Source organism: Diabrotica undecimpunctata, chromosome 1 (genome assembly GCF_040954645.1).
Source record: "Diabrotica undecimpunctata isolate CICGRU chromosome 1, icDiaUnde3, whole genome shotgun sequence".
Taxonomy (NCBI): domain Eukaryota; kingdom Metazoa; phylum Arthropoda; class Insecta; order Coleoptera; family Chrysomelidae; genus Diabrotica; species Diabrotica undecimpunctata.
The window spans coordinates 19,628,323-19,647,512 of NC_092803.1; the positions used below are offsets into that span (position 1 = coordinate 19,628,323).

Consider the following 19,190-nt stretch of genomic DNA (forward strand, 5'->3'; position numbering starts at 1 on the left):
GTACTTTAACCCATCCCTTATATTTTCTGTTTTCTCATTCACTTGATTCAGGTATTTGTCCAAGTTTGTGGAAATCTAGTTTTATTGTTCCTATTCATAAATCAGGTGACAGGAGTAACATAGCTATCTACATACCAATAAGCATTGGTCTGTAGTTAGCTTTTTGTTACTAGAGAATCCTAACATGCGACATATCAAATGAAAGGGGAGGAAATAAGAAATATATGATGCAAAAAAAAAACAAACAAGGTGACTACCAAAAGCGCACTACACAGTATCTTTATTATTAATGAACATATAGCGACATACAAGATATCATAGGGCACTATGAATACAAATAAATTTACTATAAGACAAATTTTGATTTATTGAGTTAAAGAAGGTCTCGGGCTGAGTACAAAAAAACAACTGATCGAATCCTAACATGCGACATAGCAAATGAAAGGGGAGTATATAACGAATATATTAAGATAGAAAATACAAACAAGCTACTACCAAAAGGGCACTGCACAGTATCTTCATTATTAATGAATGTCTAGCTACATGTGAAATATCATAGGGCACTATGAATACAAATAGATTTACTATAAGACAAATTTTGATTTATTGAGTTAAAGAAGGTCTCTGGCTGAATACAAAATAAACAACTGATCGAATCCTAAGATGCGACATAGCAAATGAAAGGGGAGTATATAACGAATATTTTAAGATAAAAAATAAACAAGGCGACTACTAAAATGCTACTACACAGTATCTTCATTATTAATAAACATAGCGCTTTACGAGATATTATAGGCCACTATGAATACAAATAGATTTACTATAAGACAAATTTTGATTTATTGACTTAAAGAAGGCCTCTGGCTGAATACAAAATAAACAACTGATCGAATCCTAAGATGTGACATAGCAAATGAAAGGGGACTATATAACGAATATTTTAAAATAGAAAAAACAAACAAGGCGACTACTAAAAGGCTACTACACAGTATCTTCCTTATTAATAAACATATAGAGCTTTACGAGATATCATAGGGCACTATTATAAATAATAATCCAAAGTCTGAGATTTCCCCACTAAAAATTTCTAAAAACTGACCTGTGGCTGTGATGTATCTTTGTATTCCTCAGTAATTCAAAGTATTTTCCTAAGTAAGTAAAAGTCATGCAACTATAGGGTCTTTAATGAAGACTATTTTTAAAATTAAATAAAACACACTGCATGTGAGATATCAAAATTATTTTATTGTTTGGAAGACCTGTCGATGCCATTATGTATGATATAAATGTTAGCTGTGGCTTCCCTAGGGATACATTTCTTCCGAGTATAAGTTAAAAAATACTGGTGAAATTAAACAACTTTGCTTTACTCCTCTTTGTGTCTATGTGTCAGAAAATTCTTCAACTCTGACATTGACAGTCTGATTAAAATACACATGAGTTATTATTCTATCTTTTTTATCTATATCATTATCTCTAAGCAGTTGTAAGAGATGATTATGGTAGACCTTATCAAAGGCTTTATTGTAGTTGATAAAACAAACTGGTTGAGTGATTACCATAGATCTCCGAGTTAGTACATTAAATACGAATATTACCTCTCGTTTGTACAGAGCATTTCTAAAACCAAATTAGGATGTATTGTTCAAGCTTCCTGACAATTCATAAATGTATCATTTTTAGTAATATTGTAAGTATGTGACTGATAAGACTAAAGATTATCTGATGGTCATTACATTCCTTTTCTTTGTACACCGCATAAAAGTTGGGCTGTTGGAAACAATTCAGGAACAAGGGAAAGAAGAAGAACAATTCATAAGAAAAGTGATACTACAAAATGCAAGAATAATATTTATTTATTTTATTTATTCCATGAAAGTGTAAATGTCACTTATAAAACTACAAAAAGATATATAATACAAACACTAATATAATTACTTTGACACATTAAAAATTTTGAATAAGATAAGGTTCAACTATGCAAAAAATTTGTATATGTGTACATATATTATCATTATTGATATTTATTTAACAGAAAGAAAACCTAAACTTATTTATCCAATAAAGAAACAAAAAACAAATGTAGAAATGTCAGCGTGAGGGGGTTATAAAATGGTTGTCATAAATTAGATTTTTAGTTTTCGTTTGAAGACATTGATGCTCATTGCCTTCACTATGTCGGGGATGGTTGTAGTACTTTATTCCTTCTACCACAATGCTTTGTTTTCCTACAACTGTGGTCATTGATGTAGCTCTAAGGTGGAATCAATTTCTTACGTTATAGTTGTGAACTTGATGAGTGGCAGTTGTTTCCATATTAGAGTGAAATTTCTCTACTTGACACTGTGTAGGAACGTACATACTTATTATATATACATTGATTGAATATCCATATTCTTATTGGGTATAGTTATTTTGTTGGATATAGCCTTAGTAGTCTAAAGATTTTTTTATAGCTGTATTTTGAAGCAAACAAAGAGCATGAACATGGTTATATGTGACTTTTCCTCAAATTAGAGTTAAATAGATGACATGGCTATGTATTAAACTGTAATATATTTTTTTCCTATATTTTATTTCTACATAATTTGCTGCTCTTTCAAGAACCCTTATTGCAGGTGAGATTTTTTTGCATAAATATTGTATGTGATACTCCCAAGTAACTCTATGGTCAACGTACAGTCCCAGATATTTAATACATTCGACTTTTTGTAAAGTCCTTGATCCAAGTACTATCATTAATTGTTGCTACTCTTCACCATCTGTAAGTACAATTCCCGTACTTAAACTGTAGTAATAGTTTTTTTCTTGTAATAATTTTAGTATATCAACATGAAACCAGGAGGCACTATTTTTTCAAAAATGATTTTTTAGTTTAACTTGTACAAGGTTTCTTTGGATGGTTCTAATTATTTCATCACATAAAATGTTGGGGTCGTCCCAGATTTTGTCCAGTAATTTTCGTAACTCACACTTAAATATGTCTTTATTTGGCCCATTAAACGTACAATATCGTTCAGATTGATTGGACTGCTTTTGACTGCACAAGATTTGAATTCAGTGATCACTAATACATGCATCTACAACTGTACATTTAGTATTGGTGAATGTATAGTTTATAAGTGTTTTTGTATTACTTGTGACTCTAGTAGGTATACTTTGATTTACAGAGAAAAAAACGTTAACATTTAGAAGCACTTTAAGGTAATTTCTTGGTTGGTACTTAATAGATAGTCCACATTAATATCCCCATAATCGAACATTTCTTGTTTAGCTCATTCAACATGTCAAGTTTGTTTTCTAGAATAGAATAAAATTCATTTACGCTAAAATCCCATAGTCTACAAATTGCACCAACAATTATATTGACTTTTTCACTATAAACAAATAACTTTGAACATGTATCATCATATCGAGTAATTTCACTAACTATGCAGATATTTTTTTACTAAAATACCAACACCACCACCTCGCTTTTCTCTGCTTACATAAAATGACTGATAATCATTGGTGTTAAATAAATTTTTTTCTTCTGGATGTATCCATGACTCATAAAAAATTACATAAAATTTCAATCTCATTAAGTTTGTTTCTCATTGTGCGGCTATTCATATATAGGATTTTAAATTTAGCACTTATTCCACCTGTGTTATAAAACTCTTGTAAACTATCAAATAAACAAGCTTGATATATTGAAATATCTAGTAAGATACAGTATACAAAATATTGTGGTCCTAAAAAAAATTACAACAAGCAGAAGGTTACATATGTAAGTCAGATTATTACAGACCTTAACCGCTAGTAATAGTACAATTTGTCATTAAATATGCTCTTTGTTGATTTTAATCAGGTATTTGGTAACATAAACAAAGCTAAGCTTGTCAAATTATTAGACTTTTATATTCCCAAAAAGGTTCATACAGATGTTAATACAGCAGTTCAAATGCTTATTATATTAAATTAAATAAAGAACAAAATTATAATGTAGTATCATAACTCTAATAATTATACTGTTAATCTGAGGCAAGTCACCCGCTATTTACAATTTTCTTGAGTCTCGTGTCGGAAAAACATTTTAAGAGGAAGCGAAATCTATACTAAGGACTATATATCACTACAGACAACAATGTGTTCATATGCGAAAAAATACAAACAACTTACTGCACGCCAAACAGCGGCTCTGAAGATCTCGTTCGATGTTTTTCCGAGCCCACGTTGCAGGTTCTTAGCCAAAAATTTTGTCTTTTTCCTATAGACTTTTTCCCTAATTTTTTCCTTCAATGGTCCACCAAAGTATTTCGTATCTGTTTCTCCTCATTACATGCCCAATGTACGTTAGTTTGATTGTTTTCATTAGTACCTTGTCTTAAACATTCTGTTAAGAACTTCGGTATCATCATCATTTTGGCTTTACAACCCTGTGTGGGTCCTAGCCTCTCCAAGATTTTTTTTTCGGTATAATATGCTATTTTTTTTGGTTATGGAATACATAGTATTCTCCTGTAAAGGTACATTTCACAAGCTTCGTTAGGTCACCCTCATCTATACCTATTGGTCTAGCTGCGAGTACTTCTGCTAGTTTCTGGTGATGAACGTAATCAAAAGCTTTGCGATAGTCTATAAAGCAGGTTCTCTATGAAAGTATATTGAGTGAGCCTCATTAGTTCCCACTCTGTTTCTGATGCTGAATGGGGTGTCGTCCACTTGCTGCTGGCCTTTCTTGTATATACGGCTATATATATATATATATATATATATATATATATATATATATATATATATATATATATATATATATATATATGACTCTCAAGAACGTTTTTAATGTGTGAGACATTAAGTTTATCATGCGGTAGTCGTCATATTTAGATGCATTAGCTTTTTGGGTACGGGGACGAAAGTTGATTTCAGCTAATTTGAAGGTATTTTCTCAGTTCTGTTGAACAAATCTGTCAAAAGGCCTTATTATAAACCATCTTCGTGTACCGGGAATTTTAGAGTTTTGGCATGTACCTCATCAGATCCTACGGATGTACCATCTTTCTGTTATAGGACGATATGTTTTACTTCTTCTTTAGTGATGTTTAATATCATCTAATCAAACAATGGATTTTATTATAATAATAGTCTCCCGTTTTATACCGCTCGCGGCTTTGGGAGTATAGCAGGGTAGTCTGCTATATCTAGGGCCTACGGTATACAAGGAAGGTAACATGGCCAGTGCTACGCTTCAACCGCCTATTATTACCCCTGGTTTTACCCAAGGTACTCATTTTATTCAGGCTGAGTCGACCTGGGGCCTATAGACATTTTTAAAAATGTCTAGTTGTTCTTGCCGGCGGTAGGATTCGAACTCCGGACCACCGGCATGCGAGGCAAGAATCCTACCGCTTGCGCTACGCAGGCCCTATGGATTTTATTGCCTCGTGTAAATAACGCTAATTTTTTCAAATATTGCATGTGTAGCCAACATTTATTTGTTTGCCATAGCTGTAACAATTATTTGTTTAATCATATTTGTAATGAAGTAATAAGACTTGAAGCGTGGAGTTTTACCTCGTAATACATTTATAAAAGCACATAACAGATCAGAGTAGGAGTAGTGGGTAAAAACTAAGCGAGAAGTTCTAACGCTTCAGTCATTAAAAACCGAGTTGGTGTTAATAAAACGGTCAATAATGTATTTGGTGGTTTTACTAACATCCAGAAATTCATTTCGCTCCTGATCAAAGATCCTTTTCAATGATGACAGGACTACTTTCAATGGTCTCATTGGTATGTGGAGATCCATGTGGTCCTTAAAAATGTTCTTTTAAGGTATACATTTAGCTAGGAAAACAGTACAATTTTAATATTTTTAATCATTTTGACTTGTCTGAGACTAATGTTAAACAAAGAAGGCAGATATCTGGCGAAGGAGGGCAAATAAAGAAGTTATGGAAATGTAATGTATGTTATATATGGAAAACTAACAATAACATTTCTAGAACACAGAAATAAGATGGTTAGGCCATATTGCTAGAATGAAGATTGATTTAATACCAAGCAGGCACTAACAGAGATAACACCATTGGAATCTTGATCCTCTAAGTCCCGTTGCGCTGTTTCTGCATCTCTTTATGTATTGAAAATATACCAGCAATATTTGTAAATTACAAAAATTATTATTCAAATTAACAGAATAAACGAAATATGTTACTATGAAAGTATCTTTTAGATAAAATATATTATAAAATGAGATTAACTACTAATATAATTCACTGAATGTTAGTTGAATTTGTTTTTATAAAATATATAAGTCAAAATTTCCAAAACCGAGTTGTTATCATTGATAATTTTAGATAAAAACATTATTAGCTTTGACCACAAGCGGTAGAGACAGTTATTTAAAAAAATGTCGAAAAAAATTTCCCTGGACGATAATGTACAGCAGTTCTATTTTTGTTTAGTATGTCTAGGAAATATTTTTAAATTTAAAAGAAGTATATTGATAAGATATTGATTATTTGATATAAATAAAATTATAACAAATTGACACAAGTAGAGATGGTTAATTTACGAAAATCTCGAAAAAATAATAGTTATATTTTTATACAGGGTCGCGAAAAAGTATGCCAACCAGGTGCTATCTTTGAAATAAACAAACTTATAATTATGAAATTGTTGCGTTGGATACGAAATGACATTGTGTTCTACATAATTTAGATGATCCTTCAGGTTTGTTTGACGTCACCATTTCCTATATTGCCGCCATACTGTATGTTTTAAATAGCAATGTAGGTCGAGTGATATATCACAAAAAAGCTTATTTCTTCCACTCTTTAAAAATCATAGTTACGTTCTATAGTAATGAATAAAAAATATAAAATATAATTTGACTTAAATGTTATTTTACAATACATAAAACTGAACAATTGAACGAAATAACAATATATTCATTACAAAAAATGCTCAAAATGCTTTCCGTGTGGGTGTTGACAATGATACGATCTATGGTGTAATACAGCAATTCCCTGAAGTTCAAGACGTATGCGATATTTTAAATAATTTAAGTTGGTCTGTTAAGTTCAAAAAATCTAGTGGTATCAAGTTGGATGATCTTCTCGGCCTCTCAATTACAGTTTATTTCAAATCGAGTGGCGATCCCTTCCACGAAATAGTTAATCGAGCAGACAATAGAATATCTATGATCAGACCCATGCAGTGGCGTTGCAATATTAAACAAATTAAATTATTTGAAATCGCACTAATTACAAAATTCTTACTCACTTAAATAATAAATGGAGTTTGATTGTACACAGATTGTTTTATAGATACCAAACTTTTTGTTTGTTATAATACCATTATTTAAAAATTGATACTCTATTCTATAAAGTTTGGTAAAAGTTAATTTCTAATTTAGTATCGGTGACTTTAGAACCGTAATTAAAAAGTCATTATTAATGACTCCTTAACGAATCGTTAAGAACATACAAAGAACTGATAAGAATTATTTCCGAGAATTTCTAGTCACTGGATTTCAAACGAGCTCGTAATTTAGTCTCATTATGTTGTCGAGTCTCAACAAGAAAGGTGCTACCACGCATATTAGAACTATTTTGTAGAATGGAGATGGTTAAGTGTAGTACGAGTAAATAGATCATTTTAACACCAGAATCCAAAGGAATAGTTTACAATGTATTTAATTATATGCAAATACTATTTCCTGAAGATAATTGAACCAGTATTAAAGAACGTGTGAGTGAAGCTACTGGAGTATCTTTATCTACTGTAGAAAGGATCATTTAACAGGCGAGTATGTTAAAAAACGCAGAGTCAAATAATACACTAAAATTTCCAGCTAGAACACTTGCTAAAAGGAAAGCAACCGTGATAGACTTGAGGGAGTATGACAAACAGTTCATTAGAAATACTATTCACCGTTTTCATGAGACTGAACGTTGTCGTGTATCATTGATACACATTGATATGATTTGCATTGATATGCAAATAAAAAATGAAGTTGCAAAACAAAATGTTTATTTTAAGTTAGAAGACGTAAAAGTGTTGGTGGAACAGGAATTTGCTAGAGTAACTGTAGATAACTGGAAGAAAGTGTGTGAACATGTTGTTAAGGTTGAAGATAAGTATTTGGAAAGTGAACTTCGCATAGATGTAATTACTGAAGAATTAAGGATTGATTTAAATGATTCTAGTGACTACGAAAGTAGTCTAACTTTGTAGTTTGCTACGGCAGTTTAACGTTGTGAAGTTTAAGTGATAGTCCAGGAAATGAAGCATTTCACCTCGCAATTTTTTCGTCCTGCGTGGATTGACTTGAAATTTTAACAGAAGGTAGGTAATAGCCTAAGGATCAAAATCTATATCGAACCAAAGTGCGCCGAAGCCTTGGGGGTGGTTGCCACCCCATCTCGGGGGTGAAAATTTTTTTTTACGTTTTAACCACAGGTTTCGATTAAAAAAGTGATTCTAAACAAAAAATGTTCTATACATTTTTTTTGTAAAACTGATATTTTTCAAGTTATTCGCGATTGAAAGTAACAACTTTTAGACGAAAAAATCGACGTTTTTAATCGATTTTTCGCGAATAACTGGAAAATGGTGCATGTTATCAAAAAAATTGTAGAGAACAAATTTGTAGCTTTTAAAAAGACAAATACAATTCATTTTTTAAAATGTTTTTGCGATATAATAGGAACCGAAATACGGCCTATCAATGTTCAGCGGTTTTCTTCAAATGCCAAATTTGAAAAATTCAAAGTCAAATATCGGGAAAATGATGCATTTTTGGAAGAAAACTCATAGAACCTTTTTTAAAGAGCATAAATAGACCTATCATAAAAAAAGACTCTAGCTCAAAAATTGAGTGAGTTATGATGAAAATAAAGTCAATACCTCATTTTTTTACGAAAAAATCGATGAAAACAACCCCCTAACTACCGCCATAATTAAAATCAATCTTCGCCCTTCTGCAATTCTCTTTGTACATGTATTGTTAATACGTCCAAGAAGTTTGACCCATTTAAAATGATTAGTTTTAGAAAAAGTACAGCTTAAATCGAGAAACGATTTACAATTTCATATTTTTTACCCTTCTTTTTTTAAATATCCCCGAAAATACTGAATATATGAAAGGAATAAAAATGTACTAAATTGTAGCTTTTTTAATGACTAAAATTTTCCTTTATTTATATTTGTTGTACAATGAATATTTGGCGAGATATAGCCGTTTAAAGCATCTATTTACGATCAAGCACCATCTTTTTCGAGCCCTTTAAACTCACCCCATTTAAAAACCAAGGGTTCCAAAAAGATTTAATTCACAGATCCTTGTAGCTCTTAAAAACCTCTACAAAATCGTTTTTGAAGAAACACTCTATCGTTAAAAATGAAGGAAATACGTTAAAAAACCAATTAATTTTATTTTTTTTCCGGAAAATTCCATTAGTATAGTACAGTACATTTCGGAGCATAATAATCTACAAAACCGGTATATTAGGTAGTGGGGCGTTATACATTCGAAATTTTAAGCGTTCTTATTTTGAAATCCCATACAACAGAATAAAACATCTGCTTTTTCCCATGCTTTTACTGGCTGGGATACTGTATCTGCTTTTTACAATAAAGGTAAAAAAATTTTTTTTGATATTCTTCAAAAAAGACCGGACATGTCGAAATTTTTTACAGTAGTACTGCTAAGCTTGAAGATATTTTAGATGCTGGCAGACACTGTGCAATAATGTTGTACGGAACTGTTAAAGACACGCAGCTTACCAAGTTAAAAAAAAATAAAAGATTTGGAAGCTTTTCTCGAGCAGATGCGGTACGAACAGTTCATCAAAGCTACAACGAAAAACTGTGCGGTTAAACTATCATCCCTTCTGCCCTCTGTTGATGCCTTAGATGAGCATTCAAAAAGATGCTATTGCCAAATTCAACAGTGGCTTGGCAATGAAAATATCAGAGCAACAGATTGGGGATGGTATTCCAAAGATGGTTTGTTATTACCCGTACGCATGAACAAACAACCTGCACCCGATGAACTTTTGAAAATTATTTTTTGCCAATGCAAAAAAGGATGCGGCGTTTCATGTGGTTGCAGAAAAGTTGGTTTATACTGTAACTCTACTTGTTCTGGGTGCTCAGGTGAAGGGTGCAATAATAGTCCACCAATAATTGAAGAAGATGAGGATGACATAGATCACGATGAAGATGTAATTGATGACGAATAAAATTAATATTATAATTGTTTTACCTATAAATGTAAATATTTTCAACTATTTATGTAAATGTATAAGAATATATGGTGCCCTTTTATGTTGATAAATTTTTTTGTATTTAATTCTACTTTTTTCAATTTATATCTATTAAATTAGTTTATAAAAACTGCAATGTTGTAAAGGGTGATTTTCAAAAGTTGAAATTGGTGAAATTGTTTTCACCTATAGCACTCATAACAATTGATTTTTAAGGGTTGAAAATTTATGAAATTGTATTTTAAAGTATAAAAAATCACTATTTAACTAATCCAAACCAAATTTCACTCATCTTAAATTTGTAATGTTATTTTACAATTTTTGAAAATTAGGGGTAGTATTCACCCCTAAGAACAATCAGGGTTCATCGGCATGACATAAACTATAAAGCAGAGGATGAGTTGAGCTTAAATCCAAATTTTTATCCAAATCGATCCAAGGCGAAATCATTTTTTTAGAATTAGTAATTTTTTTACATTAATCTCTAACAAGGGTTGCTTTTTAAGGGTTAAAATATGATGGAACTCTATTCAAAAGTATAAAATAATCATTATTTAACTAATTCAAACCAAATCTTACCCATATTCAGGTTTAATATGTTATTTTATAATTTTTGACAATTAGGGGTAGTTTTCACCCCTAAAACCCTTCAGCGCACTTCGGTTCGATATAGATTTTGATCCTTGGGCTATCACCTACCTTCTGTTAAAATTTCAACTCAATCCATGCAGGACGAAAAAATTGCGAGGTTTTAACTTTTTTCGAGCTTCATTTCCTGAACTATGAGTAATAATATAAATAATAAAGGTTTTAAAGTCAAAACAATCTTTGTAATTAATATTTATTAATACTGTAATATGTAATACGTATCTATAGTTTCACATACAGACAATATATGTATGTGATATATTATAATAATACATATGTATTAAAATGTAGTACAATATTGCCAAAAATATAATCTAATCATTGTTTAATAAATTGTGTGTACCTATCTTTAACAATTTGATTTAAATCATAAGTATTTTTTGAAACGCCACTGCTTTGTTTGGTGAGGCTTTATTGTTCCTAGAAATTTCCGCCACTACATCATTGTAGGCGAGGCAATAAAGCAGTAAAAAGCTCAAAACCTACTAAATTTTTGGATGGATAGTTGGATGGATTTTAATGAAAATTGTTGCATTCGATTCGTAAGAGTGTCAGGAAATTTTGTGAACAAAAATTTCGGGGGTATTTGGTGTCAACACTAATATCATGACGGTGATGGTCTCTGAGTCAAATTTTAATATTTAATTATTGCAAAAAAAATCATGTGGGATTCGAACTCTGAGTGTTCACGTGAAAGTACGATATCCTCATCACTAAACCATCAAGCTTCGATAATTCTGTGTTGACAAGAGTGTATGCGACGTCTCAAATCGTAGTAGAAATTATTCTTGAGTAATAATTTAATTTTTGATTAAAAATTACTACTAATTAAACTGTTTTTACTTATATTTACTTACATTGCCTTCAATCAGTTTTTACTTTATGCGAAACTAAACAAAAATGTTAATAAAATCCATAAGGAAATTAAATTCCTGCAGCTGGCTGTATACCATGTATCACAAAAAGAGGTTTAATCTTTGTATATAGGTATATTTAAAAACCCTTAAAAGGGCTACATCAAAAAACACAAACGTTTTCAGAATAATAATTCCATCATCAGGTTAAAAAGCAGGTTAACATGCCTGAGCCACCAAAATATTAGGGTGCAACCCTTTACAAAAATGAAGTTACCAAAAAGTGTACATGTTGTTGTTTAAAAGTGAGTGATGTTTAATACTTTATTAGATTTAACTTCAGGCAACACATAACCATGCCTCACGTGAGTTCCAGGGTCCGGAGAGTAAACCTAAAAATGTTAATATTCTACATCATACCTATAAATATGATTCAAGTCAACTAGCTTATAAGCTAACGTCTAACTAACGGGAAACTATCGATAGTCCTAATGGAATGTAATGTAAATTATAGGTTTATATCGATAATTTCCCACCTCTACTAGTTTCATCTCTTTATTTCACAACGTATTATATTTTCTATCTTTTGCGTTATTTTGCCGGTTCTTAAAGCACTCATCACTGTATATAAAGATAATAGGTAAAAACTACTGTTTGGAAATATAATATTTTAATTTTATTATCTTTAATAAAGATAAATAACCACTTGAAAACATCCGATTGTTAAGATGAACTCACAATTCATTTCAAAGATGGACGATAACTTCGGGAAAACAAATCATTTTGTCATTTGATCTCGAAGATAAAAAACGTTTAATATAAATCATTTACACGTGTGTTTTGCCAAAGTCAAAGTTGGAGTACATTCTTCAAAGTTTATTTGTTTGTGATTAGAGTTATACATGCGGTAATTGACTCCCAAACCTGAATAAAAATAAAATTAAATGTTTGTTTTTTTACAGTATGTCTGAAACACGGAAAGTAAAATTTACATTATCTCAATTATTTTTGTAGTTGCAAGGGCGCCAGAGATCTTTAGTTGAGGGTGAGGCAGTTTTTGGAGCTGGCCACATTATATTTTGTAAATTACGACTTTCTGCGTATAAGATCTTCGGCAATGTATTATCTGAAAGACTTAAACATTTTACAAAGAATATTGTTGGTCAATATCAATGCGGATTTACTGCTGGAAAGTCAACTACACATCAAATTCAAGCACATAGGCAGATTCTAGAAAAGTCACTAGAATATAACATAGAAACACACCATCTCTTCATTGACTTCAAAGCAGCCTATGACAGTGTGAAAAGAACTGCATTATATAATGCAATGATAGACTTTGGGATCCCACCTAAGTTAGTTAAGTTGACCCACCTAACAATGCAAAACGTAAGCTCATGCGTTAGAATTGAAGGAGAAAACTCTACGTTCTTTGACATTAATAATGGTCTAAGACAGGGGGACGCGTTGGCGTGTCTGCTCTTTAATATTGCCTTGGAAAAGGCAATCAGACAATTAAAAATTAGAATGAATAGAACTATTTTTAATAGATCGACGCAAATTCTCGCATTCGCTGACGATATAGTTATAGTGGGCAGAAGTATGAGAGACATGGTGCAGTGTTTTACAAGGCTTGCGGACGCAGCAAGTGAATTAGGACTTGTGGTAAACGAGGAAAAAACCAAATATATGTTGGTTTCTAAGAACCCTCGAAATATCCAACAAAGAATTCAAATTAACAACCATACCTTTGAGCAAGTCAAAGAATTTACATATCTTGGATCGCTAGTAAACGCAACAAACACGACAAGCGACGAAATAAAAAGACGCATAGCAATAGCAAACAGAACTGTTCACGGCCTCCAGAGACATTTAAAAAATAAAAATATAAAACGTGCACTAAAGCTTAATATATACAGGACCTTAATAAGACCAGTTTTGATATATGGGGCTGAAACGTGGATCTTATCTCAAAATGATAAAAGACTTCTTGGTATTTTTGAGAGAAAAATTCTTAGAAAGATCTTTGGGGCCGTAAATGAAAATGGGCTATGGCGTCGAAGATACAACTTTGAACTGTATCAGTTATACACCGATCCAGATATTGTGAAATTCGTTAAAGTGCAGAGACTTAGATGGGCTGGACACATTGCTAGGATGTCAGATCACGAATACACGAAGAGATTAACATTTTCAAAACCAGAGGGCACAAGAAGCAGAGGACGACCACGAATGAGATGGATTGATGATGTGGAAGAAGACCTACAGATTCTAGGGGTTAGAAGATGGAGGGAAGTTGTCAGGAATCGACAGGAGTGGCGACTTCTTTGTGAGCAGGCCAAGATCCACAACGGATTGTCGAGCCACTTATGATGATGATGATGAAATTACGACTTACGATTTCTACTAATAACTTCATGAGACCTTTGGGGCAATTTAGCTGATGGAACAGCATTTTTCAGTCTTCTCAATTTAGTTTCAGGTGTTACTATAAAGTAAATTAGATATAAATATATTAAAATATAAATAATATTTTAATCAACACTTATTTGGAAAGTAATCGTTCTCAGTAAAATGTAAACTGCACAGTCATGTACATGGTTATAGGTCTGCCAATTCGCAAAATGCATTGCCAAATTTTTCTCATATTCTCGTCCAGCGGAAACTTATTTATGGAATTTTTTTTTGTGAATTTTAATAGGATAACATTGAGGAACACTGCAATAGTTTTTTGAAGTCGAAGTCATTGTTAATTACAATATAAACCGGTAGCTAATATGTATACAGATTAATGACAATTTCAATGTTTTCCCGAAGTGGATGCTTTTGAAATCTACCACCAGGCGTCGCCCACTTTGCGGTTCCTTGCCAATACAAAATTCAGGTAATAGACCTAAGAACGGACCTGTAATAAATTTACTACTTTTTTTCTATTTCAAATTCCTACAAGTCAGAAAGGAAGGATAGTATTTCCGAATAGACGTTAACAACTTGTTTGTGCTTTAGATAGTACCAAAGAATATAATATATGCGTCTATATTCTTTGATAGTACGTTCTGATCGCGGTATGTGTTGGTAGATCTGAACGGTCCTTTTTGTTGCGCAGTGGAACTTTGGCTGTCGAGTTTCTAGCGAAAGTTCAATATAGTAACAAATTGGAATAGACTAAAACTTTAAATATTTCACTTTATTTCTGGCGGATCTAACCATCACAGTCTCAGTCAAAATTTTCTGTTTTTAGGAAAGCATTTGCACAAATTCGTGGTAAAACGCCAGGAATACAAAGATGGCGACATCCCCGAAGCCATGCGGCAAGCGTTTCTCGAACTGGACTCCCACATGCTCGAAGAAGAGTGTATATTTAGCAAGCCTTCAGGATCGACAGCAATCACAGCGCTCATCAAAGGCGACAAACTGTTCTGCGCCAACGTAGGGGATTCCCGAGCAGTGGCGAGCGTGAACGGCAGCGCGAGAGCTCTGTCTGAGGACCACAAACCATCGAACCAGTCCGAGTACGACAGGATCATAGCTGCAGGGGGATGGGTAGATGCCAACAGAGTGAACGGCAATTTGGCCTTGTCAAGGGCCCTAGGAGACTTTGCTTTTAAGAAGAACGGCAAGATGTCAGCTGAGCAGCAGATCGTTACAGGTAAATACATATTTTTATTGATGAAACGCTAAAAACAACTATTTTTTAAATTGTCATGTATATTTAACATATATACCGTATTCATTTTACAAATTCCCAATCGTCAATAGAACCACGTGTAAGCCAAACAGGGTCGTACTGATGTATGTATGATATGATTTTTAAAAATATTTACTTTTGAAGCTGTTAGTGTAAGAATTTCTTGAAATTTAATCATTATATCACAATTAAACTAAACTCTAAAAAATAACACGACCAGTAAATAACTACCTATAACATAAATATAACACAATATATTAACTTAAAAATCAACACGATACAATTTGAATTTAAAATTATGGCAAGTTGGGATCTGTAACATGAGAATCTGTCTCGCTTAAGGTAATAAATTATATTTAATAGCCTCTTGACGAATGAGACGTGCTCATTGTATACGGGTATCGTACACGTATATCGGGTTCTGTGAAAAAACGACTACATTTGGATGTGAGAGGTGGCATTCTGAATTTTGCAGCAAAAATTGTGTAACAACTTTAGTAATAATAATTGACTTATCTTCCCTACCAAATAGGTCGAGAATATTAATAAAAATATTAAAATATTTAAAAATGATTCATAATAGCGAACATTTTCCATGGAAAATTTTTGGTAAACTTTTTAATATAGTATATTGGCATCATAATCTATCGATTACAACAAGTTTTAGATTGTGGCTATGAAATCGACCTTTTTCTACAAAAATCACCCGCCTTATATGACATTGGGCTCTGTTTTGCTTTCCCAATCTTCTCTCCACCGGATATTTTAAGTCAAAATTGTAATGATTTAGCGCTTGGGCGATTTCAGGAAGATAACCTAGATCAGAGACAATTTCCAAGAATATCGGGAATGTCGTCGCGGACTGGAAGTTGACGATTATCCATAATTTTGTTGTATTCTTTAACCAATGCATGTTTGTGGCGTAGGTTGGGTGGAGCTATATTGCTAAGGATGGGTAGCTACATTGTGGGGAGGGGGCATAATTTGTTGTCATACACATAGCGCGGTTTAGCTGAGTGTCGACCAGGTCTATATGACTACTGGTCAACCACACCTGTGCGCAGTGTTCTGCCACCGGATATATCAGACTAAGAATGGAGGGTCTTAAGGTTGATGCTGTGGACCTCTATATAGTTCCGCAAAGTTTCTGTACTATGTTGTTATTTGTTGTTAGTTTTGCTGATGTTTTCGTCAAGTGTTCTCTGAATGTGAGCTTTCTGTCTAGAGTAAACCCAAGGTATTTCGGGTATTTATGGTGGATCAATAGTTTGTTATTAAGATACACAAGATGAAAAGTTTCTAAGGATTGGTGGCTTGTTTTAAGGGTCCAATAGTCAGTATATCAAACTTGCGAGATTAGGTTGCAGGCATGTCAGCAATATAGAGGCTAAAAAGTAAAGGGACAAGAACAAAACTCTGTGGAAGGCCATTATTTTTAAGTTTCATCTGTTTGCTAATACTCTTTCTCATTATTACCTGAAAAGTTCTGTTTATCAGTAAGTTGTCAATAAGGTTGATTATGTTTCTGAGGGTCATTTTATATATTAATCCCTATCTTTAAACAGTATCGCGTACTAGTGTTATCTGTATAAATACTGCAGCCATTTTGTGTTTTTTTTTTTTTCAAAAATAGCTTCAATAAAAGTTGTTAGATACAGGACTTATTCTGTACAGCTTCGATGGAGTTCAGTGGAAACATTTTCAGTTTCAGGTATCCTGTGACTAATTCTGTTAAGGAGAAGCTTTTCTAATAGTTTGTATACCATGCTGAGTAGGGCTATGGCGCGGGAATTTTCTGGTTTATCATTTGGTTTGCCCAGTTTCGGAATTGCAATGATCTTTGTTCTCTTGTAAGAAAAGAATGTTGCCTGAGTGAAGTATATCAGTGTAGAAAGTTGCAAGCCACAGTTTCACGTATGCACAACTGTATATCAGGAACTCAGGAATCAATTTTATTCGTTTTATTTAATGCCTTCTTCTTCTTTAAGTGCCATCTCCGCGACGAAGGTTGGCAATCATCATGGCTATTCTGACCTTCGAGGCAGCTGCTCTGAACAATTGCCTTGAGCTGCAACCAAACCACTCTCTCAGGTTCTTCAACCAGGAAACGCGTCTTCTTCCTACGCTTCTCCTACCCTCTACTTTTCCTTGAATTATGAGTCTCAAGATGTTGTATCTTTCGCCTCTCATCACATGTCCGAGATATTGCAATTTCCTTTTTTTTTTATTGTATTTTCCATTTCCCTCTCTCTACCTATTCTTCTTAACACTTATGTATTCGTGACTCTATCTACCCATGGAATCCTTAACAATCTTCTAAATGTCCACATTTCAAACGCGTTAAGTCGATTTATTGTATTCCGGCTTAATGTCTATGATTCAGCTCCATAGTAGAGTACACTGTGTACATAGCATTTAATTAGCCTTATTCTGAGAGCCAATGTCAGATCTTTGCTGCATAAAATCTTTTTCATTTTCACGAAGTTGGCACATGCTTTTTCAATTCTGACTTATTTCTGCAGTATAATCGTTATTTTATGTGATTATTGTTCCCAAGTAAGTATATTTTTACTCTCTCGATCTGCTGGCCGCCTACCGTTAATATTTCGTTTGTATTGTTGTTCTTGCTAATTTTCATGAATTTGGTTTTTTTGATGTTAAGAGATTCTCCACTATATCTTAATATTTTGTTCATTATTCTTTCTAAGTCTTCCAAGTTGTCGGCTATTATGACTGTATCGTCGGCATACCTAATGTTGTTAATTAAACTCCCGTTCACTTTTATGCCGACTGTCTCGTTTACCAAAGCTTCCTGTATGATTTCTTCAGAATAATCATTAAACAATAACGGCGACAGTATGCAACCTTGCCTGACCCCTCTCCTTATCTCCACTTCTGATACTTCTCTTCCAATTTTCACATTTGATCGTTGGCTGTAGTATACATTTGATATCAATGTTACATCCCTCACATCCAGATTCTTGTTTTTGAGTACTTCTATAAGTCGGTCATGTTTTACCTTATCGAATGCCTTGTTGTAGTCTATAAAGCATACATAAAGATCTCGATTAACATCCAAACATCATTGGGTCAGCACGTTAAAAGAAAATAGTGCCTCTCTTGTGCCCACTCCATTCCGAAATAAAAATTGGGAATCACTAATATCCATCTTCAGCTTAGCGTGTATTCTATTATGGATGATTTTTAGCAGGGTTTTTAAGGTATGTGACATTAGACTGATCGTTCGATAATCACTACATTCTTTGGCATTTACTTTCTTTGGTAGACAAATAAATGTTGATGTCAGCATTTCACGTGGAATGATTCCTGTGGAATATATTGTGTTCAGTAGTTGGACTAAAATATCTATGTTTTTTTCATTGACCAGATTTAGCAATTCACTAATGCCTTATAAGTCTTTTTTTCAGAGCTTGGAGCTTTGGATAGAGATACTACATGGAAGGCAACTTTGTTAGGAGATATTTGATCCTCTCTGGACTTCAGGTGGTTAGTTCTTCTAATTTTTCTCAACAGAGACCATGCCTGACCGCTTGATTTTTTGAAGTCAAGGTGTTTCGACAGTCTCTATTCATGTTCATTCATGTTTGGCGTTTAGCTGTATCGATGTTGTGTAAGAGCTCGTCGGCTATTTTTCGGTCATCACTTTCAAGAAACTGCACATGTTTCAGTCCATTCAGGCACATATTCTGTGCGATACTCCCTATGGATGGTTTCCTTTGCAGC

General features: G+C 33.1%; 1 protein-coding gene across 2 annotated transcripts in view; it reads left to right on the forward strand.

Moving 5' to 3' along the window:
* The window catches only part of LOC140445932 (probable protein phosphatase 2C T23F11.1), a 35,030-nt gene that overhangs the window by 3,055 nt on the left and 12,785 nt on the right, over positions 1-19,190 (forward strand). For both annotated transcript variants that reach the window (XM_072538389.1, XM_072538380.1), the window contains exon 3: positions 15,000-15,407. In XM_072538389.1, coding sequence (XP_072394490.1) covers positions 15,000-15,407 — 408 coding nt within the window. The remainder of the gene's footprint in view (positions 1-14,999; positions 15,408-19,190) is intronic.